Genomic DNA, 26,037 nt, shown 5'->3' with positions numbered 1-26,037 from the left:
GTAGGGATTGGTATGTTAGTGACCTGCTAGGTCGGTGCTCTAGTTACGAGAGAATTTTGTGATTGATGATCAATGAGATAGATATGCTTGATGTTTGTATATGCTAGTATATGATAGTTATGTGAACATGGTTATTTGCTTGTTGGTTGGGTTGAGGCGGTCCTGCTTTATGCTGAAGGCCAACATACCCTATGAACGGTCCGTGGAGACTGTAGGCCCACGTGGCGGACTAGTCATGCCGAAGGCTCGGGATAGACCCAGATAGACTATAGGCCCCGTAGGGCGGTCCAGTCAAGCCGATGGCCTAGTATGCTTGTTGATTTATTGATTATTACTGAATTGGTTTTATCAGTGTGGTATTGGTATTTTGGGGGGTAGGTCACTAAGCCCTCGGGCTTATAGTTTTCAGTTTATTGTTTCAGGTACTTCAGGAGACCGTGGGAAGGCGAAGGCATGACCGTACCGCTCCTCATCCTTATGATCTGTTTTGGGACACTCTGATGATAATTGATTTGAAAATGATTTGTAAACAATTACTATTTGATCCCTTTTCTTGATATTAAAAATTTAAATTTGGTGTGAATTTTATGGATGTTACAAGTTGGTATCAGAGCCTTGGTTTGAGTGAATTGGAGGAACACTTGTGTGAATCCAGTCTCAAATCAAGGAGATTTTCGGAAAGTAAAATTTTAAAATGATAATTTTTTTCAATGTAAGGATGAAGGACGCAGAGGGTACGATCAACCGGAGCATGTAAGTAAGCCCCAAAATACCATACAGTTATTTGATATTCTGATATGTTAGAACAGCATGCTAGTACTAGGCTAGGGATCTTCAGGAATCGCAGGATAAATTTTCCTGATTATATGATGCCTATTAGCCTAGGGTTCGTGTATATGGAATTGACATCATGACTGTAGATGTTTAGTGTATGCACCACGACTGTGTGTAGTCAAGATCTTATAGCCTGAGAATGTCTGATTCGACCTTAATGTAGGATCGGATATTCGAAAGTCTATCGGTTCCAACGTTATGTGCAGCCAGTATACACTAGCGCTGCAGGGGTTGATGGAAGTTTCATGGATGTGTGAGTGGTGCGGAACTGCAGGATCAGTTGCGAGATAGGCGATATCCCCTATTAGTGAGGGTTGAGCGCATAGTATGTTGAGTATAGTATTAGGGAGTTGTGGTGATACTTGGGACAAATATGGGTAGGTGTGGAAGGTAGTATGGGCCTGTACTACTGAAAGCACAGGACCCATACGCGTAGCAAAGAAGTCACAACCCCTAGGGATTGAGGGTATGGTCTCCTGGTATTATATTGTTTATTTGATATATTGAGTGTGTTTGTAGTATGGTGGTGACGAGACGCTTTGCTGATGGATCCGGGTCGGGATCTGGGTCAGGATCGGGGACGGGAGACGGAGGGTCAGAGGTGCCGATAGCACCTAAGCCCGTCGTTTAGATTGGGAGCAAGGAGCTGGATGTCAGGATTCGGGAGATCATGCACGACGAGATTACTGTTGCGTTCTGAGCGCAGCTGCCAGAGATGTTTGGGTCGATTAAGACCGCGATGGTTGAGTATTTTGATGAGCAATATGCAGCCCTAGCAGAGACAGTTGCCGCTGCAGCCACTTCGGCTGTAACTGCGGCATGGGTGGGAGGAGGAGCCAGCAGGGCTTTCCAGTACCGGGACTTCGATAATACGAAGCCCCCGACGTTTGATGGTACACAAGATGCGATTAGAGCTATGAGGTGGTTATCTGACGTGGAGGGCTGTTTCTTTACGTGTTCATGTCCTGCTGACCAGAAGGTCAGGTGCGCCCTGAACCTGCTGAGGCTTGGGGCAAAGTACTGGTGGAGGCTGACGACTGGGTTGTATACTGATGATCAGCGGGCTGTTGTTACTTGGGAGCAGTTCAGAGATATGTTCTGCACCCGCTACGTTCCACGTGTTGAGCGAGAGCGGCTTACGCAGGAGTTTTTGACATTGAGGCAGGAGGAGGAGTCTGTGATGGAGATTACCCGTATGTTCACGGAGAGGGCTATGTTTTGCCCGGAGTTTGCTTCGGAGCAGTCTCAAATGACTCGTTATCTGAGTATGCTCAAGACTGATATTCGACAATTCGTGTCAACCCAGCGATGTGATACTCTCATGGACCTTCAGGAAGCCGCGAGGCGGCGTGAGTTGGAGATAGAGTTGCAGCTGAAGGAGCAGCGACAGGCACCTGTACAGTCTCTGCTGGCACCTAAATGGTCTAAGACCACTGATACACAGTCTGGGGTCCAGCAGAGTCGCACTTGTGGAAAGTGTGGCAGGGTTCATTCGGGAATTTGTAAGGCAGGAGGTGGATGCCACAAATGTGGCAAGGAGGGGCACTATGTCAGGGATTGTCGTCAGTCCGCCCCTCCTGCAGATATGAGGATTTGTTACCATTGTCATCAAGTTGGTCATGTAAATACCAACTGTCCGCAGCTCGCCGCCAAGCCGGCGCAGGGTTCCGCGCCAGCTACTGTGAGGATTGGAGATGGGAGGCCAGTTAAAATGGAGCCTCCGAAGGCTCAGGGTCGCGCCTTCTAGCTCACGGCCAAGGAGGCCAAGGCAGCACCAGATGTGGTTGTTGGTATGTTCCTATTCTCTATCTCAGTTATTGTATTTGTATTATGCTTATCGGTTGTACCTATGACTAGGTACGTTTTTAGTAAATTCTTTGCCTGCTTTGGTTTTATTTGACTCGGGGGCGAGTCGGTCATTCGTATCTCGGACCTTTAGTAGAGGGTTTAGTGTGTCGATGGATGATCTTGAGTGCCCGTTGCGGGTTTCGATTGCCAACGAGCACGGGGTTTCTGCTTCTTGGGTTTACCGGGGGTACGAGTTGGAGATTTTCAGGGTGGCCTTCCAAATAGATTTGATTCCTATTCCCATGGGGGATGTATGCGTGATCGTAGGGATGGATTGGCTTAGCCGTTTTGGCGCCATGATCGACTATGAGGGACAGCGGGTGGTGGTTCGAACCCCAAGTGGGGGAGAACTTGTAGTATACGGTGAGGGTACTAGGTTGGGATCAGGGTTCTGTTCGGCGGCCAGAGCTCGACAGTATATCCAGCACGGGTGTGCCGGTTATTTGGCGTATGGGGTAGATACGCGAGCTAGGGAGCAGCTCAATTTCAGAAGTCCCAGTGGTTAGAGAGTTTGCCGATGTGTTCCCAGAGGAGTTACCCGGAGTGCCTCCAGAGAGGCAGGTTGAGTTCAGGATTGATCTAGTGCCAGGTGCGGCCCCTATCGCTAAGGCGCCGTACCGTTTGGCACCGCCTGAGATGCAAGAGCTATCATCTCAGTTGCAGGAGTTGCTGGGTAAGCAGTTTATTCGTTCGAGTAGTTCACCCTGGGGAGCACCGATCCTTTTCTTCAAGAAGAAGGACGGTTTGCACATGATGTGCATTGACTATAGGGAGCTGAACAAGTTAACGGTGAAGAACTGTTATCCACTCCCGAGGATAGACGATCTGTTCGATCAGCTGCAGGGTGCATCTTGGTTTTCCAAGATTGACTTGAGATTAGGATATCACCAGGTCAGGGTGAGGGGGAAGACGTGGAGAAGACCACATTTTGGACTCGTTATGGTCATTACGAGTTCGTGGTGATGCCATTTGGGCTCACCAACGTGCCAACAGTGTTCACGGATTTGATGAATCGGGTCTGCAGACCAATGCTCGATCGCTCGGTCATTGTGTTCATAGATGATATCTTGGTGTATTCCAAGACCAGAGAGCAACATGAGGAGCATCTCAGGGAGCTGCTGGAGGTTTTAAGGTGAGAATGGTTATATGCAAGTTCTCGAAATGCGAGTTCTGGTTACGAGAGGTCTAGTTCCTCGGACATCTCGTTAACCAAGAAGGGATCTTGGTCAATCCGGCCAAGGTGGAGGCGGTTATGTGGTGGGAGACTCCGAAAACTCCCTCAGACATCAGGAGTTTCTTGGGTTTAGCAGGGTATTATCGGAGTTTCATTCGTGATTTCTCCAAGATTGTCGTACCCCTTACTCGTCTAACGAGGAAGGGGGTGGATTTCCGGTGGGGCCCGGAGCAGCAAAGGGCGTTTGAGACCCTGCGGCAGTGTTTATGCGAGGCGCCAGTGTTGACACTCCCCGAGGGAGTTGAGGATTTTGTGGTATTTTGTGATGCGTCCATCACAGGGTTGGGGGCAGTCCTCATGCAGAGGGGACGAGTGATCGCTTATGCATCGAGGCAGTTGAAGCCGCATGAGATGAGATACCCCACACACGATCTTGAGTTGGGAGCGGTGGTCTTCGCTCTCAAGATTTGGAGGCACTATATGTATGGGGTCCGTTGTACCATATACACAGATCACAAGAGCTTGAGACACATTATGGACCAGCCGAACCTGAACATGAGGCAGCACGGTTGGCTGGATGAGGTCAAGGACTATGATTGTGAGATCCTGTACCATCTGGGTAAAGCGAACGTGGTTTTGGATGCTCTAAGCCGCAAGTCAGCTGGGTTCTCTACCCCAGCCAAGTGCATGAGGATAGTCGTGGATTCCCCGCTGGTGGGTTTAGTCAGGGATGCTCAGATCGAGGGTATGAGGCCGGAAAACTGGAAGATGGAAAGGATTAAGGGCGAGAGCGCCCGATTTATCCAGGATAGCCGCGGGTTGTTGACCCGTTACGGTCGGGTTTGGGTTCCGATGACTGGAGGGGTCCGACAGACAGTGATGTAAGAGGCTCATAAGTCTCGCTTTTCTATTCACCCGGGAGCCACCAAGATGTACCGTGATTTGAGTTTGAGTTATTGGTGGCCTGGTATGAAGCGAGATATCGCTTGGTTTGTGGAGAGGTGCTTGACCTGTAGGATGGTCAAGGCCGAGCACCAGAGACCGCATGGTAAGTTGCAGCATCTGGAGATTCCCATGTAGAAATAGGAACAGATCGCTATGGATTTCATCACGAAGTTCCCGAAGACGGCCAAGGGGTTCGATGCCATATGGGTCGTCGTGGATCGATTGACCAAGAGTGCCCATTTCTTATCCACACGGGAGAGTTCGTCGGCAGAGAAGTTGGTCGACCTGTACGTCCGCGAGATTGTCTCTCGCCACGGGGTCACGGTTTCCATTGTTTCTGATCGGGATGTCAGATTTACTTCACGTTTTTGGCAGAAGTTCCACGAGGAACTGGGTATGAGGTTACATTTTAGTACGGCGTTTCACCCGCAGACTGATGGGCAGAGTGAGCGGACCATCCAGACCCTCGAGGATATGTTGAGGGCATGCGTCATCGATTTCGGTGGGAGTTAGGATTCCCACCTACCGCTTGTAGAGTTCGCCTACAACAACAGCTATCATTCCAGTATTGGCGCCCCGCCTTTCGAGCTGTTGTATGGGCGGAAGTGTAGGACCCCAGTCTGTTGGGGCGAGGTTGGACACAGGGTGATGGGTCGGACAGAGGTAGTTCTGCAAACTACCGAGATGATACAACAGATTAGACAGCGACTGCAGACCGCTCAGAGCCGACTGAAAAGCTATGCTGACCGACGCCGATCCGAGCTGGAATTCCAGGTGGGTGATATGGTTCTCCTAAACGTCTCACCCTGGAAGGGTGTGATCCGCTTCGAGAAGAAGGGAAAATTGGGTCCCCGCTACATTGGACCATTCCGGGTTGTTGCCAGGGTTAGCAAGGTGGCTTATAGGCTAGAGCTTCCGGAGGAGCTCAGCCGGATCCACAACACGTTTCATGTTTCGCAATTATGAAAATGTGTTATGGACCAGGAGGCAGTGGTATCGTTGGATGACATTCAGGTCAACGAGCGCTTGAACTATGTGGAAAGGCCTGTGGCGATTTTGGAAAGAAAGAAGAAGATTCTGCGGAACAAGGAAATACCTTTGGTAAAGGTACAATGGGAACATCGGAAGGGATCCGAGTGGACGTGGGAGCCGGAGGCGGAGATGCGCGAGCATTACCCGACATTGTTTATCCCAGCGGACTTCGAGGGCGAAGTCTAGTTCAAGTGGGGGAGAGTTGTAACGCCCTGATTCTCAGGTAGTATTTTAAATAAAATGTTCTTGGTTTTGGCCCTACTCGACGAGTTGGTTGCCCTACTTGTCGAGTAGCAGCGGGTTGGATCGCGAATTAAGTGAACTACTCGGCGATTCCTTTGTGGGACTCGGCGAGTAGGAATTGGAAAGTGAAAGCCTAACTCCCGGGGTTTGCACCCTTATTTAAAGAAGCTCAAGCCTCTTTCAGTCCCTTTGCAGCTCCCTTTGCATCTCTAACTTGTGTGTGTGTGCCCATTGTGTGTTGAAGCTTGGAGAGAAGATTTTTGGTGTGGAGAGTTTGGGAAGCAAGTGATTGAGGCAAGAAGCTGGAAGGAAACCCAAATCTACTTTTGTGGACATCTCTTTGGGAAGGTATTAAGCTATTACCCTCGTTTATTCAGTCTAGACCTCCCCTTTTAGTGAGTTAATTTTAGGGTTTTTATGAGAATATCAAGTTGGTATGGCAAGCTATGGGCTAGATCTGAAGTTGTAACTTCAGATCTAGACCCTCTTTGGATTATAGAAGCATAAAGTTTCAACTTTGGTCGAGATTAAGGTTCCCTTGATGCATGGAGGCCCATTAAGAGCTTGGATTTAACATTAAGAGATTTTAAAGCAATGCATGTACGTAAAGTTTGCAACTTTACGTGATAAGTAGGCCCTAGGAGCCTGGATCTGTAAATTTGAGCAGCTGCATGGCTCAAAATAGGCCTGTATGGAAAAAGGACTGGATGGAATCGACGAGTTGGATGAACCACTCGGCGAGTCAGATGAAGAAAGTCGTGAACTTGACGAGTTGGATGAACAACTCGGCGAGTTGGATGAAGATGGTCATAAAACTCGACGAGTTGAAGAACAACTCGGCGAGTCGGATGAGTTTTTGCCAAGGACATGTTTGCGTGTAAACCCGTTGAGTTGCAAGGAGGAAACTCGACGGGTGGCCTTAAGGTTTGATCGGGATTCGAAGGAACTCGACGAGTCACCCCGCGGACTCGGCGAGTTGGAATGTGCTTCGAGGGGCTCGGTGAGTAGCCGAGCGAACTCGGCGAGTTGAGGTCAACATGGACTGTTGACCTTGACTGAGGACTTTGATCTTAATCAGGGGTTGACTAGTAGGTATTGGGTACCTTACAAGGTTAAGGACTTATGAGTTTATTGAACTATGATCATAGGTGGTGGAGCCTGTGTCGAGTGATCCGAGAGTTGGAGTTTATCTACCGAGTCGACATCTGCAAGGTGAGTTATCCTCATTATATCGATAGGGTCTACGGCACCAAGGCCGACCCTTTAATTGTTATTGTTATGGTATGCTACATGTGATTATGATTTGTTTGATCAGAATTAGGGTAGACAGTATGTTATGTTTTTATGATCCGTAGGGATTGGTATGTTAGTGACCTGCTAGGTCGGTGCTCTAGTTACGAGAGAATTCTATGATTGATGATAAGTGAGATAGATATGCTTGATGTTTGTATATGCCAGTATATGATAGTTATGTGCACATGGTTATTTGCTTGTTGGTTGGGTTGAGGCGGTCCTGCTTTGTGCTGAAGGTCAACATACCCTATGAGCGGTCCGGGGAGACTGTAGGCCCACGTGGCGGACCAGTCATGCCGAAGGCTCGGGATAGACCCAGATAGACTATAGGGCCCGTAGGGCGGTCCAGTCAAGCCGATGGCCTAGTATGCTTGTTGATTTATTGATTATTACTGAATTGGTTTTATCAGTGTGGTATTGGTATTTTGGGGGGTAGCTCACTAAGCCCTAGGGCTTACAGTTTTCAGTTTATTGTTTCAGGTACTTCAGGAGACCGTGGGAAGGCGAAGGCATGACCGTACCGCTCCTCATCCTTATGATCTGTTTTGGGACACTCTGATGATAATTGATTTGAAAATGCTTTGTAAACAATTACTATTTGATCCCTTTTGTTGATATTAAAAATTTAAATTTGGCGTGAATTTTATGGATGTTACAAATTCTACAAATTCCTCAACCAGCCATCTAAAAAAACATCAAAGTGCAGTTATGGAACGTCACCGAATGGTTAAGCAGATATGGATATTGTTTCAAGGCGGTAGATGACTTATCCTATAAAAGAAATTTGTCATCTTTGCCAAAAATCTGAGAAAATTAGACTGCCAAATCAAACGCAAAGCATCGTTCCAATGCAACCCATTTCTTTCGGTTACCCACCGAGATCAAAACCATACATCTGATGAACCGATAAGGGTTTGATTTTCATAACTCATTTTTGGCGAAACTTTTAATTTTATAAATCAATTTCAATGGGAGTTTGATTTTTTCCTATTACAGAGATGGGGTTAATGATATAATGGAATCGGCGGGGTCTTATTTTCAGAAATCAATTGTCAATAGTGGTGATGGTCGTCAGATATAAACCGACCGTGGGAGCGGTGGTCGAAGAAGTTGAGATGAGGTGGTGGGGATGTAAATTAGTAGCCATAATTGAGCTGGGATGGTTTGTGGCCTATATTGGTCGTTTCAGGTTTGTGAAGTTGGATACTCCAACGAGTTTTGGTGGGCCTTGATAACGGCGACGAGCTTTCTGATGGACATCGATGACGTCGACAATGGTTTCCGAAAAGAGAGACAGAGTAGAAAGAGATGGGTATAGGAAGAGATATGGTGGTGGAAAGAGATCGATTTGAATCTAGAAGATTAATAGGTTTTGGGTTGTTAGTGAAAATGGTGGGACAATGGGACCCACATTCTCATTAAACAAATTTTCAATTGATTAAATGTAATTAAAACATAAAATATAATAAAAATGTATAAAGTATTTTTATATGGATAAAGACAAATCACGATACAAATTGAAACCATCCAGACCTTCCATGAAACTAAAAAAAATAGGGACTAAACTTGATATTCTAGAAAACCACAAACACTTCCATGAAACTAAAAAAATAGGGACTAAACTTGATATTTTAGAAAACCACAAACACTGTTTATGAGAATTTATCTCTTATCAATCATTATAATGATTATAAGTTAAAATGAATGTTTAGCAATTACAAAATAGTTTTTTAAAACTCATTTTTATCACCTCTAATAAAGAGTTTCTAAGAAATCATATTCATTTTACTTCTTGAAAATAGTTTATAGCTTCTTGAAATAAGTTTACAACAATGCCCTCATTTAACACTCATACAAATACGCTCCACCCTCCAAATCGAGTTCAATCAATTGGTAACCCATCAAAACCTTTTATCATTTGCCATTTTTATGTTGATGTTCCTTTGTTGAGAAAGTATTCTACCTAGTTTGATATGTTTAGCTGAGTTGACCAAAAACGTTGAATTTGGACTTTTTATGATTTCTATCCTAGTACTTGATATTTAGCTACAAGAACAAGACATGTATCTCAATTATGGACTCGATTAGGGACCATTCTAGTACTTGAATTATAGTACTCAATGTCCCGGCAGAAAATAATAAATCATAATAAAATGTCGTTAGGATAATCTTTTAGGCCTTGTGTAACGATTGATTGTAACCTTGAGATCATGCATCAATAAAATTTTATAAAAATGTATCAAGCATTCAAATTTGGGATATAAAATAGCTTAGGGTTTAGTAGATTTTCGTTGAAAAGATTACTATAAATGGTTAAAGATAAATTATTATATGTACAAACAACAAATAAGCCAAAATATATGATGATGCTTATTTTCGGGAGTTTACATATAATATCAGTTTCTACCAAACAATCAAATAAATGTTTATCAGCTTATAGTGTTTTTTAATCTTAATCCAAACATCTTTTTTTTTCATAACTTTGAGTTGTTTGGTAGACTCATAATTTTTTAATTAAGAAACGGACTTTTAATCTTTTGGATTCAAAACATTTGATACCTTTGTCTCGTAATTGTTCAAATTCTTAATTTTTAAGATAAAAAGTTGTATCTAAAAAGAGTAGCGTGACATTTCATTAAGTCACAAAGTAAAACGAGGCATCATCTTTAGTTATTTGTTGTTTCTTTGTATTTATTTTATTTTGGTTTGTGAGTTGTCACAATACATATGATTGGATACACGCCCATAGTAATGATGTCGTTTATAATATGAATATGAACATGCAAAATTATACATGTAATTCGATAGTTTTTGTACCAAAAAAACGGCACCTACACTACATATTGGCAGTTGATTCTTTAATTTCTTCCATAGAAATCGCCTGCATCCATGAAGGAAGAGAGAGCTTATAATTTTATTTTAGTAAATAGTTTTTTCCTAAAATTATTTTACTTAAAAAGTAGGATTTTTATTTGGAAATCTCCCCAAAACAAAACTTTCCTCTTATTGATGAACTTAATTTTTTTTTTAACAGAAAAAGACAAAACTTAGGCCATGTTTTGCATGCCACAACTAGCTGATAATCAAACTTATTTTTCGAGCTTTTTTAAGTTGTCATGTTTGACATGCTAGCTTTTTAAAAAGCTACTAAGACTAGCTTTCTATGAGCTTTTTTTAAAATTTTCCAAATATACCCCTTGATTATTTATAGAAACACATTATCTTAATGTCTTTTTATATCATTTTATATCTTTAAGCTAGTTTACCAAATGTTATTTTTTACCAGCTAGCTTTTCAGCTATCTGCTAGTTTTTCAGCTGGTACGCCAAACATAGCTTTACTGGAAATTTTTCATCAATAAGGCCAAAGTTTTTACTGAAAATTTCTTGATTTTTATTTTTAGTAAATACTTTATTTTTTCTGAGATGGTATTGCTATTACTATTACAATTACCTGCTCATTGCCAGCAAAATCATTTTCAGGAGTGAGGAAAAGCATGCAGTGGCATTCCTTTCTGAGAAACAAAAAAAACAATAATCTTAATCAGGCTACAAAAATTAAATTAGGGTTAAATGCAAGAAATAGCAATATACTTTGAAAGCAAAGCAAAGAAAAATGAAAGTATATGTTGTAATGAAAAGAAACAAAAGTAGCATGCTATATATATATATATATATATATATATATATATATATATATATATATATACAAACAAATAAATAAAAGCATGTTGCTATTTCATGCAATAGGCGAATAAAATCATAATACTAAGATTACCTTTCTCTCATGGGAACACAAGGGCAATTCCAAAAGCCTTGTGTTGCCTCTGCTGCTTTGTCATCATAGTGCCTGTTTACAAATGAAATGAATAAGGATTGCAGATATAACTGTAAGGGCAAATTGGTAAATGAATAAGGATTGCAGATATACCTGCAAGGGCAAAGTGGTGCACCCAATGAATCTTTGTGATCTGCTAATCCCTGTGTATCAACAATTAACACCAGAAATTTCAACTTTATCATAAAGTTAGTGAAGTAATGCTTTTTGAATTTCATCAAGATGGTATCCTAAGCTTTTCCAATGAGACAATGTTTTATAAAAGTGTATATCATATTCATACAGACTAATTTTCTCATAAACATCTATTGCACATAAATGTGAATCAAAGAAAAATCTAGTGGAGATGGACATTTATAGAAAAAATGTACCTTGATAACTACAGAAGTAACACTTTTGTCTATGCAAAAATATGTGCCAGATTTACGAGCATATTGCTCTGAAAACTTCCTCATAATTTCAACAGACTTGTCTGATGGTTCAGCTGAAAATATTCAAAACAACAATATAATAAAGGAAAGTAGCTCCAGTAAGATTGATAGTTCTTAAATAATGTAGCCTGATTGAACGATATTCCCAATACATAATATGGTTTGAGCTTCACGTTTCAACTGTTGATCTAATTGGATTAAGCTCCTGATATGTACAAGGATGTTGAACATTTCTTTGTTTTCTGTTTTGATTTTTGAATTTCTCAACTAAGTTTGTTATTCAATTTTATTATTCCTGATCGATAAAGTTGTATCCAGTTTCTAAAAACGTTCACGCCAATTACAGGGATTTAATATGCACAAAATCAAATGAATATGAGCATGATTAGTATGATCGTGTTCATCTCCTTATAAGAAGCACACGGTTTAGAAACCTACAAGTAACAGAGCTTCGACACAATAACTAGTGAAATCAAATCCTCGAAATGAAAGCAAATGAACAAAAGCACAAATTAGGCTACACGAGAGCGCATTTGTCACTAATAAATTCAAGAAATTCTCAGAAAGAAAATACTCAATGCTAGGGTTTTAAGGCGGAACAAATTGACTCCAGTCAAACATTTGAGAGCGCGTGTGTGAAAATTACCTTTGGCAATGACGGCTCCACGGAGGCGGAGGTGCGTAGGAGGTGTTCTGAAAGAGGAAACACCGAAGCCGACGGCGTACGACGTCGTTGCCGGTAGAGCTCTCATCACGGTTATTATCTTCCGGATTCAATCAATATAACGAAAATGAAAAACACAAAGCAGGACTAACAGTATCTCGAGATTGAGCAGAGAGAAAAGTTCCAGATCATCACCGGTGACCTATGTAAACATGTGTGTGTATGATTTGGCGTTACCGGAAAGATTCTTTTGATGCCGTAGAGGACGACGGAGCACCACTCGTTGCAAATTGCAATATCAGTTTATCCCCGAGCCGATGTAATTTTCAGTGAGCCACATTTTGTGTCGCACTTTCACCTTTCTTTTCTTGGGCTTAATTTGGGTCATCACTTGGCCCAATACACCAACTAATTGGGCCTTGGGTGAGGCTTTTTTTTTTCTTTTTCTTTTTTTTTAATTTAAATTTCGGTTTCTTCGATTTGCAGTCAATTTTTTTTTTGCTCGGTTTCAGGTTTTTTTTTACTGAACTTCTTTGGGTGGTTTTTTCTCATAACGTTAACATAAGAAAACTTTGATACTTAATTAATATTAAAAGCTTATAAATTAAATGATAACATTACATAAGTTATTAAAAGACATATTCCAAACATTGTAGTTGTTGCTATATGTGTATTCTTAGTAGGGGTGATGTATTCTTAATCGGTTTCTTCAATATGAGTTTTAGTATATGATAAAACTTATGCTAGACTTCTTTACATTTTGTCTTCCAAAATCTTGTTTTCTGTATGGTTTAAGCATTATTCAAGATCTTTGTAGTTTTTTTTTTTTTTTCTCTCCACCAACTCGTAATAGTCTTTCTGTATGGTATTAGTTTGTAGTCTTAGTACATCTATAACCATTAGAGGTAATACTTTATATTGACCAATTTTTTCTCTTTATTGCCACCATTTTAATATATCAAATTTTGTAAATTCTTTGGCAGATGCATGACAAAGGTAATCGGTTACTTGACGTTTGAATTCTTGAATGTATTAGTTGAGAATATTCATTAAACCTATAGTGTCATTATTTTATAAAAGCAAAAGCAACCAAGCCATCACCGATAGTAATCGTACTCTCGATTACACCTTTAAAATTTACAAGTGGATATAATATCAAAGAAATCCTAAAAATCAACATAATTTTTCAAAATATTTTATAAATGTTGTCATTTCACGAATAAAGTCTTTCATTGGGCATCTAACGTCTTCAAAACTCGTCAATATTTTTACTATTTCACAAATACTACTCAAAACAACGCTATATGTTACAAAATAAGCATCGTTGCTCGATATAGTATTTCTAAATCCGTATGTAATTGTTGAAGAATAATCCAATCAACCGAATGTCAACTTGGGGATCATGCAAAAAGGTGTGTTCTCTTTGTGATTAGGTTAATAGTTTTTGTTGCATTAGCAAACGTTTAATCATTAGATAAATAGAATTCCATCTAGTCGAGATATATATGTGGTTATTTTTAAAGTTCTTTATGTTTCGTTTTACAAAAAATGGATCCATCTATCATGTGGAAAAGTCGACTTCTACTAGATAGAATTTTAATTTAACTAAAATCATGTTTTTTTATTTAAAAAAAAAAAAAAAAAAAAAAAAAAAAAAAAAAAAAAAAAACAAACCTCAAAACTTTACTTTTTTTCATTCCAATGGAATAAACCAATCCATTCCTTTCCTAATTCCATCATATCAAAGTCCAAAATGGAAAAAGGAAAAGTCAGCCTAAGAAACTCCTTCACGCTCATGGACTATATTACCCTCCAGTCCACATTCAAATCTAATCGCTGAAATAAGTTCCGGGGAGATTATCGTCTTTTTAACAATCCCTTCTTTATCTTCATGTCTCTCATTAACTTTTTTATTATAATCCCGTGTTGTGGTTGTGGTTGTGGTAGCCCCCCAACCCCTATACAAAATAACCTTATTCGGTTCTTGTGAAACCAAAATTGCCCCTGTTGCCTCCTATAAATAAAGCATGAACTTTTTCATAAATTATAACCATTTATAATAATAATTAAAAATAATTAGAGTTGGTGTAAACCTCTAGCTTTGAAACCAGTTGTTGCACTGAAGTCCCTTTGGCTCTTCCTTTGATATTCACAATAGCGAGAGGGTGTTTTTGGAAATGAGTTTTAATTGTTTTAGCCACCCCACTAACAATATTGCTTCTCCCTGCATTATAAAATATAAATAATAATAATAATACAATTTTATATAATATTAGCAAAAAATTTTGAAACTTACCAACAGCAAGAACAGGGCGTTTTGTGGTTTTAAGTGCTTGTTTCCTCAAAAGCAGCCTTTCTTTATTGGAAAGAAGAGCCGATCTGTGTTGTCTCCCGTTTGACTCGGTAACTCGGAACTCGGTTTTATTGGTTAACAATGATGCACTTTCATCCTTGTCAGCATGTTTTTGACAATTTGTTTCTTCGGATGATGCAAATTGTAAAAATCCATCATTTTTGTTTGAAAAATGTAAATCATCTTCATCAACCTCAATTTCTTTCAATGTTGTAGGATTTGGACTATGAAGTTCAATATTTGTATTACTTTCTTCCATACATTCACTTGATGAGCTTTTCTCCACCTCATGCTCCTATACATCATTACAACAGTCAATAGTATTACCCGATTTTTTATGTTTAATAAATATATTTATGTGTTAAGTTGCATTAAGTCAAAAAGAAACACTCGTATATAGATTAACAAATTAATGAGATGTTTCTTTTTTACTTAATTGGTTCAGCACTTAGGTGCTGTTTGTTTTTTCTGAGGCAAAATGTTTGCAGTCTGCGGACCACATCTGTAGACATCTGCAGTTTGAAAAAAGAAGACTGTTTGTTTTTTTAACATCTGCGGGCTACTAAAATAAACTGATATTTTTAACTTAAAAGTGATTTTTTAATATTTTTATGACTTTGTTATAAATAATTAACGAATCTAGATCAACTTTTATGTATTATTGTATAAAAAATAAAAATAAAAATGGTATGAATTAACGTATATATTTGATAAAAACCAACAACTTTGGTTGCAAAGTTATAACAAAACATTATAATTAGGGATCAAAGAATTTGATACATAAATGGATGGAAATAAACTTCGATTTTTTCAATTAAATCCATTAAAAACGTACCATAAATATTTTCTCGATAAATTGACGATACTGTTTTACAAAATTTGGCAAAAAAAAGATAAAAATATATTATGATTTTTTTTCAAATTTATATAAACAACTTCAACAACTATTATTGTAATAAATCTTTATTTATAAATTTGTCATAAATATCATGTTTGTATTGTCGAACGTTTTTTTTTAAGTTTTGTAATTTTTTTTCAAATTGTTTATCATTAATAAAGTTGGAAAAAATATAAATTAAAAAAAACTTTAAAAAAATAAAGATATATATGTTTTTTTAAGCTAGAAGATGTCTGAAAATGTTAGAAGACTCTCATTCACATCTGCGCCAAGAAGATGGCGCGCAGACATTTTTAGGTCTGCAGTCTTCAAAAAAACAAACAGTCTGCAAAGGCTAATGTCTGCGCGGCGCAAACAGAAGAGGCCACGCAGATCTGCAGACAAAAAACAAACACTACCTTAATCTTTTTTACTTGACTTGGACAGAAAAATGATGAATGTTTTGAAATTTGTTTTTTGGGATATAAGGATAAAATGGTCTTTTAGCCTCATTCATACAACACTTTACCTCCGTCACATCATCTTTTTCACCATGTATGCTGATTTCCTCATTTTTGGCCTGTTTCAAGACAAACTAAGTATTTATTTTTAAGTTTTTTTTTTTTTTTTTTTTTTTTGGGGTGGGGGGGGGGGGGGGGGGGGGGGGGGATTATAAGGATAAAATGGTCTTTTAGCCTTATTCATACAACACTTTACCTCAGTCACTTCATCTTTTTCACCATGTATGCAGATTTCCTCATTTTTGGCCTGTTTCAAGACAAATTAAGTATTTATTTTTAACTTTTTTTTATATTTAAGGATAAAATGGTCTTTTAGCCTTATTCATACAACACTTTACCTCAGCCATTTCATCTTTTTCATCCTGTATGCTGATTTCCTCATTTTTGGCCTGTTTCAAGACAAATTAAGTATTTATTTTTAACTCTTTTTTTTTTTTTTTTTTTTTTTGGGGGGGGGGGGGGGGGGGGGCGGGATTATAAGGATAAAATGGTCTTTTAGCCTTGTTCATAAAACACTTTACCTCAGCCACTTCATCTTTTTCACCCTGTATGCAGATTTCCTCATTTTTGGCCTGTTTCAAGACAAATTAAGTATTTTATTTTTTATTTTTTTCAGAAACTATTTTCAAAATACAACTTACCAACTTGAGCTTCAATTCCTCAACATTTTTCCCAAGCTTCAACACATGAAGTTTCAACGACTGCATATAAAAAATTTTACAAAGTTTCAAACATATTTACAAAAAATCATTATGATTAAAATTAAATAATATTAACAATTACCTGTGTACGTTGTGCTTCAATGGAACGTTTTAATGCTTCTCTTTTATTAAGAAGTGTTTGAGGCCTTAAAGAAGGTGGCCTTTTATAATTTTTTCCACGATAAATAATAATTGCATGACCTTTTCTCATGCGTTCTATTGCAACTAATATTCCACCACTTTCTGCTTCTAATGTTCTTGCAATTGCATGAAGCTCATCAATGGTGGATTCACCAGATAATATCTTCACAAGCTCTCTGTATTTCCAATGAAGATGCATGTTTTCAACAGTTCCATCAAAAACCCCACGTCTACCTGACAATGGAAACATGTTTAGATTGCATTATCATTTACTATGGTTGGAAATTGGAATGGAATTGTTCATTCCGTTCGAATGAAAACAACGATGGAATGGAATTAATGTTTGTTGTTTAGCCAGGTGGGTGTTTTTTGTTAAAAATTTATCACTAGCCCAATAGAATCAATCTTATTGTCTAAATGAAGTTAGCTTGTTGTAGAATTTTCTAGATCATTCTAGAACATTATAACATCTTTTTGATAAAGGGTTAAACTCTATTAGGCTAACCTCCATTGGGCTAGTGATGACCTTCAACATTTTTTATTGTTTCGTCATGGAATGGAATAAAAATTGCAAAATAATACATTTTTGTTTGTGTAATTTACAACGATGCAAATCTTTTTGAAGAAATTTTCCCATTCAGCAATTTTTTTGTTTTTAGTTTTACCTGTTTGACCTTTTACCGATAAAAATATAACTCAAATTAATCCATTTCCATAAAAATGAAATTGAGATTTGAGACTCACCCAAAAGTAGAAAAGGCTTCATCTTCATCCCAACTTTCCTCAACATGTATCTTTCCTCTTCAGTGATACCCTCTTTATCTACTTCAAATTGTTGTTTTGTTTCTTCTTTCTCCAATTCTTCTAGAAGCTTCTCTGCCTTTTCTTTGTTCTCCAATGCCTATCATTCTCAACATCAAAGGAATCAGTAGAGGTGAAAGTGAAACAGCATCTTTGAGTGGAAGGGCATTTTGGGTATTTTAATTATTAAGTTTTTATGTATTGCTTCCTTTTGAAGAGTGGCTTCTCGAATTTAACAAACTATCCTTTCTTCTTGATCAATTGAGTATTATTAAATGAAATGAAATCTGCTTTTCTTCATTTTGACTTTTGATTGACCTTATTGTGTCTTGTTCCATTATGTGAGTTCATAGCACAAGTGATGTAAATTGATACCTGAGACAATTTGGAACTAGTCTTCTTAATAGCTGCTTCACGTGACCTTTGTTTCCTTTGTTCAATGGCAATTTCTAGTTTTTGGTCATTAATTTCACCAAGTTTGGAAACAGAGGAGCTTTGGGTTCCATTATCTTGATTGATTTGTGGAGGATTTGACGATGAGTTTGGAGTTTTGTTCCTTTGAAACTCATCAACTCCATGGTTTCTTCTCTGTTCGATTGCTGAAGAAACTGAAGATGGGAGGAAATCTTTACCTCTATAAAGAACAATATACTCCTTATCACGTGTAAGTAGGGTTCCTCCAGTTAACCACTGAAATATTGGAGAAAATAAATATGACGTTGTTAATGTTAATTTGAAAGAAAAACATCATCTTTCAAGATGCTTTAATATTGGTATCAATTCCAAGTAACATAAACCTGCAATTCTTTAGCCATCAGCTCACTGTTAGTATTCTGTACTCCTTTCTTAACAGCAATCTTTGCAATCTCACATTTCTCCCAAAGCTTTAGAATAGCTGCAGCCAATCCTTGATGTTTCCTATTTCTACCTGATACAATACAAACAGACATATTTTCAAATAAGAACATATAGAACTAGAATTTGGAGTGAGAGTGAGTGACTAACCTAAAGCAAAATGACATGGTAAAGGCCTTCCAAGTCTTCTAAGAATTGTCATCTCATCATTTGTTAATTTTGGTTGAACTCCAAAGGGGAGAAGCCTGAAGGGTTTCCTGTATCCAGGAACAATTGCAGGTAGAAGATCAGCATCAACTGGTAAAGGTTCATATCCATACCAATCAGTGAACCTTGGACCCAATCCTTGCAAAAGCTGATCAGATTCTTCTATGAGCTGTTTCTCACCAGGTAGCTGAAATCGAACCCTGGTTCTTGAACCCACTCCTTGAATCAAAGGTGGCTCTAGTTCAGTTGTTGTTCTTGTTTGAACACCATTATCTTCAGAGTTTGTAGATGAACTCATTGGTTCATCAACAGATGTATCATTTGGTTTTACAAAGAAGTAAGGATACTTGTAGTCTGTTCCTCTGTACAATATGATAATGCTTCCAGATCTCCAGACAACTAAACCCCCAGTCTTTCTCTGAGAAAAAAGCCCCAGTGTTGATCATTATCACAAAAAAGAAAGATTCAAGGTTAAGAAAAACTAAAGCATTTGAGTTGATTTTGAATTTTGGACTAGTTGATTGGAAGGAGGGAGTAGTCAGTTGTGTTTGTGAACAATAATGGTATACTACAGGAGAACAGACATTGTTTATCTAACCTCAAGTAAATCATGCGTTCTCCTCATGTTCAATCTACACAAATCCTCACAGACAATCTTTACGAGTTCAGTCCTTCTCCACCTCTCATGGATTCCATTAACGATCCCCTCTGTGATACCAGCCTTCCCAATCTTAAGCTTCTGCTTGACAGCAATTCCCAACCCTCTCAACCTTCTTAACTCCGCCGGTGGCAGCTTCAACTCCGCCATTGTCGGTACATTCTCGCTCTCTCCGTTTCCCTCTAGTGACCTCTTCACCTTTTCCTCTTTCTTCTCCTTCCAAACCTCCCGCCGAAGCTCATGATACCTTCTTATCGCATTTCCAGACCCAGGCTCCGGAACTGGATTCTCAGGCGTACTCCAACTCGGGTCAAGCGTGTGGCCGACCCGGTACTTTGGTATACGATTAGGTAACGGGACAAATATTTCACCAGGAGAGGTAACGAGGGTTACTTCTGGTGCTGAAGACTGTTGCTTATTGCTATCGTCTTCAACGTAACCTAAGCTTCGAAGCTTATCGGCAATTCTTCGAATTGCGGATTGAGGTAGACTTTTGGTGTCGGCGGAGGAAGCAGATGCGTGAAGGAGAAAGGAACTGCGACGAAAGTGATAAGGGGTTCGAGGAAGAAGGTTTCGGGGAAGATGAAGGTGAGAGAGAAAGGGGTTCGGGAGGGTTTTAGGACAAGGTGAGGGCTGTTGAAGCAACATTTGGGGATGATGAATCAGTGACTAAAATTGAGTGAATAGCTGTAATTGTGTTGGAAATTCGTTGAACTGCTCTTCGATTTTCCCTCCAAAATACTCGAATTAGAATAGTTGATTGTGTTCAGTGTTCTTCCACGAGCTTTCAGAAACCAGAACTCCAGAAGTAGTATTTAGCAGCATGTCTGTTTGATGCTTCAATGGACATAAGAAGGCATGCAACCATATCTATAGTAGTTTTTTATTACTTGTTTATTATATTGTTCTACTTTGTACTGAATTTTTATTTTACGAATTATATTTATAAAAACAATTTTTAAAAGTTCTTGTTTTTAAAAGTTTATGTTATAACAAGTAAAATAAACATAAACATAAAACAAAATATATAAACACAAAAATATCAATGTTACTCAATAAAGAACCAATCATACATTTACAAACCTAGGCACTTGAATACTGATTCTGAAAATATGTTTTTAATTAGAAAACTCTATGCTAGCTTTTTTACAATTTAATATTACTCATTCATATATCTATATATTTTGTCTTTAATTGATATTATTATGGGACCATAAAAATTTATAATAATTAAAAAAAAAAAAAAAAAAAAAAAAAACTCTTTTATAGTGAATACTTAGCTTTTTGGGTTGGTGATTTGACAAAAGGTGGCACCCAAAAAAAAAACAAAACAAAATGTTTTATGAAAAAACTCTTGTAGTATGGATGCTTTAAGACATTTCTTTTAGCTATATTTTAGTACTTCAAAATGTGTATTGTGTATGGAAATAATGTGAAGTACAATATTTCTTTCTTTTTCACTAACACTCTATTCTAGAGTTTAAAAATAAAGGGAATGTACATGAACGGGCGACAAGGGAGAGGAAAGAAGGAAAAGAAAGGGAAGAGAATGATTGAAAGAAGGAGAAAGTCTATCTCTCAATCAAGCCATATTTGTGCCATGTTCTTGAGTTTTTGTAAGGGATGAAAAAGAAGGAAGTGTGTTCTTTAGATTTTTTTTCAAAGGAATTAAGGAAAGTAATGTGTTCTTGGGTTTTTTTAAGAAGAGGAAGGAAATAGACAACTCTCGTTTGATAGTTTTTGTCTGGTAAAGTGCTGTCTGGGAAAGTTTTCTGACTGGGAAAGAAACCATGCTGTTTGATTGTTGCATCTGATTGACTGTGCTGAATGATGAAAAAAAGTAATAATTCAATAAAAAATAAATTTTAAAAAAGTTATTTAAAAAATTAATAATCCAATAACGAAAGAAAGTGGTGGGATTTGGTGTATAATTGTCTTTCCAGCCCATTCAGCCAGAAAGATGTGATTTTGGGGCTTTCTGGTAAAGACATATCTTACCGGGAAAGACCATTTCTTTTGTGCAAATCAAACAGTCTTTCCGGTCCATTCAGCCAGAAAGATCTGTTTGGACCTGGAAAGATGCGTATCAAACGGGGCCTAAATTTAATCCTTGTGGTTTGCAAAAAAATTTGGATAGGGTTTAAAAAGTTTTTAATTTGCATGGTAGCTCCAAAATCAGAGTTTTTCTAGGTTTTTGGTCCCTGAAACACTTAAAAAGACGATTTTAACCTTGTCATTTCTTTTTTCTATTTCCTATAATTATTTTGGTATTTAAATAATTAAAAAAGTAAATAAAAACACAAATATCTCTCTCACACACACGCACGCACACAATTAAAACCAGTACCCACCACCCACCTACAATACATTCGCTCTCTTTCACACACACAATAAACAACTCAAGAAAAAACCCACCTTCCTTCATATCATTCATGTTTCCGCCGCCTTCATTCTCGCTCCCTCCGTGTACCGTATGGCCACCGGTGTCTACCCTCCAATCATTTTGCAGAATCACCATCTTCTCCTTCGTTTGTCTGTATTGCACGATCTCCAGTCTCCTCCGTTTGGTCCCAAATAGCAAAATTAGGTTTTTTGTCGACAAATTATGGATCAAAATCGAGCAACGTTTGTCTCTGCCTTCAAAAACATCACAACCATTAGAACGGATTGAGTTGCAGGTCCCAAACTAACGATCGATCAAGATGCAACTTCACAAAGAATTTTTGTTTTTGGCCTCTTCATACCTACTAATTGCAGGTCTAATCAGTCCCTATTTCATCCATATTCTTTCTGATCGAAGTATTGATTGATTGAGACGAAAGCTCAGAAAACTTTGAAGAATCGAAATGGGACCAACAAAAAAAAATTGGGTAGCGGCTATGTGAGAATAAGATCAAAATGGGTTGTTGTGGTGGTGATTTTACATGAAGATTAATCGAAAAATTTAGCTTTTGTTTTGAAATGGAATGATTTATATGTCATATGATCTAGAGAGAGAGAGAGAGAGAGAGAGAGTTTGGTGAGATTTTAGTTTTTGTTTATTTTTTTAACTATTTAAATATCAAAATAAATAAAGAAAATACAAAAAAGAAATGATAATGGTAAAATCGTCTTTTCAAGTGTATCATGGACCAAAAACCAAAAAAAAAAAAAAACCTTGATTTTGGACACGTCATGCAAGTTAAAAACATTTTGGACTCTATCTAAAGTTTTTTGCAAACCACAAGGACTAAATTTGTAGTTTTATCAAGGAAATATTGTGTTTTTTCCCCTTGAATTCTATCCACCTAAATGTATGTTAATTAAGAGGGATAAACTTCCTTTCATTCCTATCCCTTTCTTTTTGTTGAGTTTGGCGTATTCACGTTGATAATGTCAAAGAAAGTGAAATGATAGGCAATGAAGGTCAGAAGAATTATCAGGCATGTCGACAGTAATATCATTTGATGCTTAAGTTAGGACAAAGAGTCAATGTATTAGGAGAGTAAGTTTAGAGCATATCAATGTGTATCCATATTGATACCCTTATTTTCATTGAAGATGGAGAATCGTACGAGAGAGATATAAAAAATTAAAATCACTTTGTTTTAAAATACACAGAGGTATAGCTGCATGGGTACAAGAGTGGGTCTTGGCCCACTCCACACAAATTTGGTGAAATATATTATATATACATTTTATATTTCTTTTGAATAAAAAAATATTAAAACTATGAATTGTAACATAGCCCACTCCATTTTAAATTTAAATCCATAATGAATGGAATAATTTACATGTTAAGACAATGTTAAGACATGTCGATTAAAGAATTAAAACAACAATTTTTTGAATAAATCAAATTGCATTTCAATCTCCACAGTGAATTTTTTATTCATCAGGATTGTATAATTTTTTTTTATTATCTTAATTAATCAGTTAATTCCAACTTAAACGAACAATATACTTTAAAATCATATATTGTTACATTTTGTTCCCATTTTCAGTATTTGCTACTTGTTCATATTTTTTAAATTATTTGGTCTACCCTAAAACAAAATTCTGACTATGCCACTAAAAATGCATAAATCAAAAAACTAAATAGAAATATCACCATGAACTCCCCTCAAAAAAAAAAAAAAAAAATTCAAGTACATATTTACTTTCTTTCAAAACATGATTCCTTCCTTTTCCTTCCATAAAAAAACTCAAAGAATATATTTACTTTCTTTTAGAACATGATTCATTCCTTAAAAAAAACTCAAGAACATGGCATAAGTAATAAACAAATATATTGTTATCCACAAAACATATTTAAGAAGGAAAATGACGATACACTTAAGAACATAAAACTAAATGATAAACCACATGCTTAATTGAGGAACCTTGATTTCTCCTACTTGCTAAATTTGAGTCATTCTTTTTGTACTCTATTAGTCATTCCCTCTTTAAGTTCATTAAAATGAAGAAACACCACCTAAGTGGTGCATCATGCTATAAATTTAGACACAACATGATTCTAAACATCATGAATCTTAGATTCTAACATAAAACACCATGGCTCCACCATTATTTCTCAAACCTTGGCAATTGATCAAGAACTTATATTAAAAAAAAAAATCCATCCATCATAGATCAACATACACAATAACAAAACAAGAATAATCAATCTTCCATCACCAACATACCAAAATATGATCAACAATGACTAGTTTTACATTTACACTTCCATTGTTTTCTTGAAACAATGATCCCTAACATACCAAAGTTCTAGAATTTGAATCGTTATATTACAGAAATTTCAACAAATTACACGTTCTCGAGTTAAAACTCATGTGGCATAAAACTCGTGAAAGAGACATGAAATCGCACTGGTTTTTTCACATAATAGCTGTTACTTTCTTCCTGTAGACAACACAAATATATGTTCATAAATTTGCTTTCAAGATCCAACTTTTATAAAAAAAAACTGTAGTTTTTATTATCATATATAATATATTCCCATGTTTTACAACTATCACATGTTACATTTGTATTAACTTAGGTTGACTTTTACTCCTCCCGGATCCTTTGACTTACATTCCAGAACGGAGGTATTCATCAACTGTGAGAGGCTTAGGGCCACCATAGAAATTGATCATAAATATTTCTTCAATATCCAATTTGTACACCTGGAAACTATGATCCTTTGGCCACTCTATCAACAAACATTGAAAAATTCAAAATGTTAATTCATTTTTTATTAAAAAAAGAAATAAAATATGATAATTAACGTAAGTTTTACTTTTCATATCAGGATGTTTCGCAAATAAAGCCTTTTTAGCAGTTTCAGCCTCCTCGGATTTTGCATCTAGCTCATTCAACTGTAAACAAAGTAGAATCAATTAAACTGTATAGAGTTCATCTTCATCTCATTCAAAGCTTAACATACCTTTCCAGTGAGTGTAATTTTAGAGCAAGTGGGTTCTTCAGGGTCGATTTTGCCACAAGTTCCAAGAGGGTATTCACTGAGTGTGAAGGAAGATCTATGATCTTTCAATGCATAACGTGCAGTTGGATCCAGAGATGTTAAGTAGAAATATGGAATACCCTTGCCTTCATTAGGTAAGCCATCGCTAAACGAAACCACATTCCTGCGTGATGAATTATATCACATGAAAGATGTGAAGCGTTGTTCAATTTACTCCAATGATCTTACAAGAAGAACAGAAACAAATCAACAACGTACCCGAAAGGTGCTCCGCCTAGATCCTCTGCAATGGTACTGCAAAATTTTGGAGATGATTAATAACTTCTAAAGTAAATTACGAAGTTTTGAGTTTCAATTTGATGTGAAACTCGTTTTCTGTAGAAATTGAGGGGAAGTTGTGATTGTAAATCCAAGTATGTTTTGTTCAAATTATAAACTGATTGAAACCGATTTCCAATTTCAATTACATAAAGAAGTTAAGCAATGAACATCAGAAACCTAGAAATCAAAATCCTTGAAGAGATTATCATTTATCACTAATTACATAGCGCAAATAACGCAATCAATTAGATACAAATTGAAGATACAATAACAAGATAGAAGTAGGAATCTCACCTTAAAACGCCCCAAGAACTCTGAGAAACCAACCATCGAGCAAACGGTGCGGCATTACTAGGCTTCGGTCTATCCTGAGAAGAGAGTAACCCACGGCTATGTACCGATCCTCCGAAGACGATTAGCATGAAACAAACGAAATTGACAACAGATTTTCCATTTCTGATAAGTAAATTCATTTTCTTCCTTCTACTGATTTGAGTGATTGGAAGAGGTTGACTAAGTGGGGACGATGATAGAAATTGAAAGATACTTTGTGAGTTATATATATACGGTTTCATGAAGCTTGCTTATCCATTGGGAAATATGGTGGGGAGTGGTGCAGTGGATTACTGCCGCATGGGCCAAAAGCATGGACCTTTTTTAAGCATTATTTAACGGGCTTCGGTTATCGTATTTAGGGATTGCCACATGAATCGTCCAGCTTCAGTTACAACTTAGAGAGGCGACGTTTGTAACAATTAACAAACCATCAATATGAAAAACACCATGAATACCCCAAAGCAATAAAACAAGAATCCGATACTAGCAATGTAAATTGAAAGAAAAGTAACAAGTGAG

The 26,037-nt window shown here is 37.5% G+C and overlaps 3 protein-coding genes across 6 annotated transcripts; all 3 read right to left on the bottom strand.

The window, feature by feature from the left end:
- Positions 1-10,034: 10,034 nt before the first annotated feature.
- On the bottom strand, positions 10,035-12,612 carry LOC145093396 (ferredoxin thioredoxin reductase catalytic beta chain family protein). The gene is made up of 6 exons (XM_079031514.1): positions 12,284-12,612; positions 11,578-11,690; positions 11,300-11,349; positions 11,147-11,218; positions 10,823-10,883; positions 10,035-10,250 (listed from the first exon to the last, which is right to left on the bottom strand). The coding sequence occupies exons 1-6, from the start codon at positions 12,387-12,389 to the stop codon at positions 10,206-10,208; spliced, it is 447 nt and encodes a 148-aa protein (XP_078887640.1). The 5' UTR covers positions 12,390-12,612; the 3' UTR covers positions 10,035-10,205.
- Positions 12,613-13,972: 1,360 nt separating this feature from the next.
- CFM2 (CRM family member 2) lies at positions 13,973-20,269 on the bottom strand. Of its 4 annotated transcripts, XM_079031509.1 has the most exons (14): positions 19,356-20,269; positions 18,701-19,175; positions 18,493-18,623; positions 18,071-18,385; positions 17,639-17,795; positions 16,836-17,128; positions 16,694-16,753; positions 16,574-16,624; positions 16,391-16,441; positions 16,249-16,299; positions 16,061-16,111; positions 14,598-14,949; positions 14,395-14,525; positions 13,973-14,315 (listed from the first exon to the last, which is right to left on the bottom strand). In XM_079031509.1, exons 1-14 carry the CDS (start codon positions 20,061-20,063, stop codon positions 14,076-14,078), a joined length of 3,066 nt encoding a protein of 1,021 aa, XP_078887635.1. In that variant the 5' UTR covers positions 20,064-20,269; the 3' UTR covers positions 13,973-14,075. The 4 variants fall into 4 exon arrangements, with proteins under 4 accessions (XP_078887635.1, XP_078887638.1, XP_078887636.1 ...); XM_079031512.1 differs by lacking the exon at positions 16,249-16,299; XM_079031510.1 differs by lacking the exon at positions 16,391-16,441.
- A 3,770-nt stretch (positions 20,270-24,039) lies between these two features.
- On the bottom strand, positions 24,040-25,729 carry LOC145093394 (Pyridoxamine 5'-phosphate oxidase family protein). The gene is made up of 6 exons (XM_079031508.1): positions 25,477-25,729; positions 25,120-25,155; positions 24,823-25,024; positions 24,676-24,754; positions 24,471-24,588; positions 24,040-24,296 (listed from the first exon to the last, which is right to left on the bottom strand). The coding sequence occupies exons 1-6, from the start codon at positions 25,653-25,655 to the stop codon at positions 24,272-24,274; spliced, it is 639 nt and encodes a 212-aa protein (XP_078887634.1). The 5' UTR covers positions 25,656-25,729; the 3' UTR covers positions 24,040-24,271.
- Between the last annotated feature and the right edge of the window lie 308 nt (positions 25,730-26,037).

This window comes from Lactuca serriola, chromosome 3 (genome assembly GCF_051521515.1).
Source record: "Lactuca serriola cultivar US96UC23 chromosome 3, Lser_US96UC23_V15, whole genome shotgun sequence".
Classification (NCBI taxonomy): domain Eukaryota; kingdom Viridiplantae; phylum Streptophyta; class Magnoliopsida; order Asterales; family Asteraceae; genus Lactuca; species Lactuca serriola.
Note: the sequence above shows the minus strand (reverse complement) of the source record. Positions and strands in the feature narration are given on the sequence as shown.

What these genes read in the sequence shown, in the direction of transcription:
- CFM2 (XM_079031509.1), bottom strand. Translation starts at nt 20,063, where the DNA reads ATGTTGCTTCAACAGCCCTCACCTTGTCCTAAAACCCTCCCGAACCCC. An exon ending in CTAGTTCCAAATTGTCTCAG is followed by an intron (nt 17,796 to 18,070) that starts GTATCAATTTAC and finishes TGAGAATGATAG; the next exon opens with GCATTGGAGAACAAAGAAAA. An exon ending in AGGAATTGAAGCTCAAGTTG is followed by an intron (nt 16,625 to 16,693) that starts GTAAGTTGTATT and finishes GTCTTGAAACAG; the next exon opens with GCCAAAAATGAGGAAATCTG.
- LOC145093394 (XM_079031508.1), bottom strand. Translation starts at nt 25,655, where the DNA reads ATGAATTTACTTATCAGAAATGGAAAATCTGTTGTCAATTTCGTTTGT. An exon ending in AGTTCTTGGGGCGTTTTAAG is followed by an intron (nt 25,156 to 25,476) that starts GTGAGATTCCTA and finishes AAAATTTTGCAG; the next exon opens with TACCATTGCAGAGGATCTAG. An exon ending in CTAGGCGGAGCACCTTTCGG is followed by an intron (nt 25,025 to 25,119) that starts GTACGTTGTTGA and finishes TTCATCACGCAG; the next exon opens with GAATGTGGTTTCGTTTAGCG.
- LOC145093396 (XM_079031514.1), bottom strand. Translation starts at nt 12,389, where the DNA reads ATGAGAGCTCTACCGGCAACGACGTCGTACGCCGTCGGCTTCGGTGTT. An exon ending in GCACCACTTTGCCCTTGCAG is followed by an intron (nt 11,219 to 11,299) that starts GTATATCTGCAA and finishes ATTTGTAAACAG; the next exon opens with GCACTATGATGACAAAGCAG. An exon ending in TGTGTTCCCATGAGAGAAAG is followed by an intron (nt 10,884 to 11,146) that starts GTAATCTTAGTA and finishes TTTGTTTCTCAG; the next exon opens with AAAGGAATGCCACTGCATGC.